Source organism: Corvus brachyrhynchos, unplaced genomic scaffold (assembly GCF_000691975.1).
Source record: "Corvus brachyrhynchos isolate BGI_N302 unplaced genomic scaffold, ASM69197v1 scaffold150, whole genome shotgun sequence".
In the NCBI taxonomy this organism is placed as follows: Eukaryota; Metazoa; Chordata; class Aves; order Passeriformes; family Corvidae; genus Corvus; species Corvus brachyrhynchos.
In genome coordinates this window covers 1,711,913-1,715,290 of record NW_008236162.1, presented here as the reverse complement: position 1 = coordinate 1,715,290, position 3,378 = coordinate 1,711,913, and the positions used below count along the sequence as shown (strand labels likewise).

General features: G+C 55.6%; 1 protein-coding gene across 1 annotated transcript in view; it reads right to left on the bottom strand.

Moving 5' to 3' along the window:
• Positions 1 to 3,378, bottom strand: part of LOXL2 (lysyl oxidase like 2) — a 59,051-nt gene that overhangs the window by 15,675 nt on the left and 39,998 nt on the right. Inside the window, exons 9-10 of the mRNA XM_017732346.1 lie at positions 1,605 to 1,780; positions 571 to 814 (exon numbers count right to left, since the gene is read on the bottom strand). Of these exons, the coding sequence (XP_017587835.1) occupies positions 571 to 814; positions 1,605 to 1,780 (420 nt within the window). The remainder of the gene's footprint in view (positions 1 to 570; positions 815 to 1,604; positions 1,781 to 3,378) is intronic.

Sequence of the window (3,378 nt, the reverse complement as noted above, 5' to 3'; positions counted from 1 at the left end):
TTTAATCCCAAAATTCAGGGAATGCTGCTTACAGCCAGCAAACAATCCCAAAATTCAGAAAGTGCTGCTTACAACCAGCAAAATTAATCCCAAAATTCAAGGAATGCTGCTTACAGCCAGCAAATTTAATCCCAAAATTCAGGGAATGCTGCTTACAGCCAGCAAACCAAGGTGTCCTCAATCCAAAGGTGTCTTTAATCCCAAAATTCAGGGAATGCTTCTTACAACCAGCAAACAATCCCAAAATTCAGGGAGTGCTGCTTACAACCAGCAAACCGAGGTGCCTTTAATCCCAAAATTCAGGGAATGCTGCTTACAACCAGCAAAATTAATCCCAAAATTCAGGGAATGCTGCTTACAACCATCAAACTTAATCCCAAAATTCAGGGAATGCTGCTTACAGCCAGCAAACCATCCCAAAATTCAGGGAATGCTGCTTACAACCAGCAAATTTAATCCCAAAATTCAGGGAGTGCTGCCTACAGCCAGCAAACCGAGGTGCAATCCGGGGCAGAACTGAAGTGTCTCATCCCTGCCCCGGGGCCACCAAGCCCCGTGTGTGGCACCCACCGGTGGCAGTCGTGCCACACCCAGGCGTGGCGGCCGTTCTTGGGCCTGAAGTCGGACTGGCCGTTGTTGTGGATCTGGGAGGAGAAGCGCAGCAGGCGCCGGTAGCCCGAGGTCAGCGAGGTGTTGTGGGCAGAGCTGGCCAGGCAGTTCTCCTCCAGGGCACACTGCAGCAGGAACATGGGCCTGTCCTCCAGGTAGGCCGTCTGCTCCACCAGCTCCGCGTTCAGCACCAGGTCAGGGGCGGCTGGAGCAGGGAAGAAAGGTTTAAATTCAATAAATTCAATAAAGCCACCTCAAAAGTGGCTGCTGGAGGTGGAGGATGCGCTGTGCAAATGGGTTGTTGGGAAGGGGTCTCAAGGTTCGGCCACTTCCAGCTGCAACACCTCTCACCATCCCAGGGTGCTCCAAGCTGGCCTTGGACATTTCCAGGGATGGGGCAGCCACAGATTCTCTGGGAATTCCATCCCAGCCCCTCCCCACTCTCAAAGAGAACAGTTTCTCCAATCTAATCCTACTCTGAGTTTGAGTAGGAAAAGCCTGGGGAGGAATGATTCACCATATGGGAATAGTTGACCTTAAATCCCATCCCATCCCATGGGCAGGGACACCTCCCGCTATCCCAGGGTGCTCCAAGCCCTTCCCAACCTGGCCTTGGACACTTCCAGAGTGATCCAGGGGCAGCCACAGCTCCTCTGGGAATTCCATCCCAGCCCCTCCCCAGCCTCACAGGGAAGGATTTCTCCTGAACATCCAGCCTAATCCTACTCTGAGTAGGAAAAACCTGGTGGGGGGGGAAACAATTCATTATATGGGAATAATTGACCTTAAATCCCATCCCACCCCCTGCCACAGGCAGGGACACTTTCCACAATCCCATCTTGCTCCAAGCTGCCCTTGGACACTTCCAGGGATGGGGCAGCCCCAGCCAAAGCCTCTCTGGGAGGAAGAATTTGCCGCTGTTTGACGTATCCAGGTCACCCCATTCCTCGGGCACACCCCTCGTGCCGAGGTGCAAGAAATCCCGAGTGACTCACTCTCGGAGCAGGACACGCCGGCCCCGAAGCGTCCCCCTCCCCTGGGGCAGGACACGTGGGCCCCGTCGTGCCGGCAGTGGGACAGGGACATCTCCGTCCCCGAGCACCTGACCCCGCTCATGACCACGTCGTCAGCGCTGACGTCCCCGTGCCAGTACCACGTTTCCTGGGCACAAAAATAAAAAGGCAGGAAAAGGCATTTGCACACATTGCTTGGGGTTTGGTGGCTCTTAGGGGAATATTTACCCGCCTAAAAGGTGGGTTCTCCCTTTGAGGAAGATCAGGGCGAGACCCCACATTATCCAGGAGGAGGATCTCGCCAAAGGATGCTGGAGCAGGGAACTCAGGGAAGCAGAAGGTTTGTCACCAAATCCTTACAAAACCCATCCAGTGCCAAGGCAGGGACACCCCCCACTGTCCCAGGGTGCTCCAACCTGGCCTTGGACACTTCCAGGGATCCAGGGGCAGCCACAGCTCCTCTGGGAATTCCAGCCCAGGACCTCACTGCTGTCCCAGGGAAGAATTCCTTCCCAAAATCCCACCTAACCCTGCCCTCTGGCAGTGGGAAGCCATTCCCCCTTGTCCCATCGTTCCACTTCCTGATGAAATTCCATTGCTTCTCATCATTTTACAAAACCTAACAGGAATGACACCACATTAACACCCAACCCCAAAGCTTGGGAGACGGGGAGGGGAGAAAACTTTAAAAAAATCCAATCAGATCTGTCCGTGTCCAAGCTGGGAGGACGTTTCCAGGAAAAGAAAACCCCGGTGTCCCACGGCTCCCATTTGCCCCCGGCTGCTTGGGAAGGGAAGGAGCACACAGGGCTGCCCTGTTCTGCACACTGGGGCTTTATGCTCCCGGAGCTGGGGCAGCATAAGGGCCTTTTCTGTTCCAAATTCCAGCAGCCTCAGCTCAAGGAAAAAACTCCTCGTTCCTCGCTGGACTCTCAGGGCTGTGCCAACAGAGGCAGGCAGTCGGAAAGGCCGGCGCTCAGGGACAGGGAGATCCTCAGCTCCCGGGATCTGATGGGGGGAATCAGCTGGAGGAACCAGCTGGAGCAGGGGAATTGCTGCAGCAGCACGTGGGCAGCTCCTGCCAGGAGCTCCTTCCTGCTGGGTATCCAACCCCAGAGTGATCCCTGGGGACCGGCAGATCCATGGAGAATGGTTGGGATCTGTCCATGAGCCCAGGGTGGCAGAAATCATGGAATGGTTTGAGTTGGAAGGGACCTTAAAGCTCATTGCCATGGGCAGGGATACCTTCCACCATTCCAGGTTCTCCAAGCTCCATCCAGCCTGGCCTGGGACACTGCCAGGGATGGGGTAAAACTGAGGTGTCACCCCCGGCCAGGCACAAGCAGGGCGGGTTTGGGGCAGGAGAGGAGCAGGGAATACCAGCAATTCATGGAGCTGGATCCAGCCTCGCTGCTCAGGGCTGCACACTGGAGCAGCTACAGGAGCAAAATCCCATTTTTTCAGGTGCCCTGACACCAGTTTGAACCTGACCTCTGCATTTCAGGAAGGGACAAGAACCTGCACGCAGCCATCAGCCCAAGCAGGGATCGGGGAATGTCGGGAAACCTGAGCTCTGAGAAAACAACAGAACTGCCCCAGCTCCTTCTGCTCCAAATTCCCACCTCCACAGGAACGAGCTTTCACCCTCAGGGTCTCTCCAGCTCAACCCACGAAGCTCTTTTTGGGATAACCCTCCTCCAGCACCCCCACCCCACCCATCCAGATGTGACCCCCAGCTCGGGGCGGGTCGGGGGCT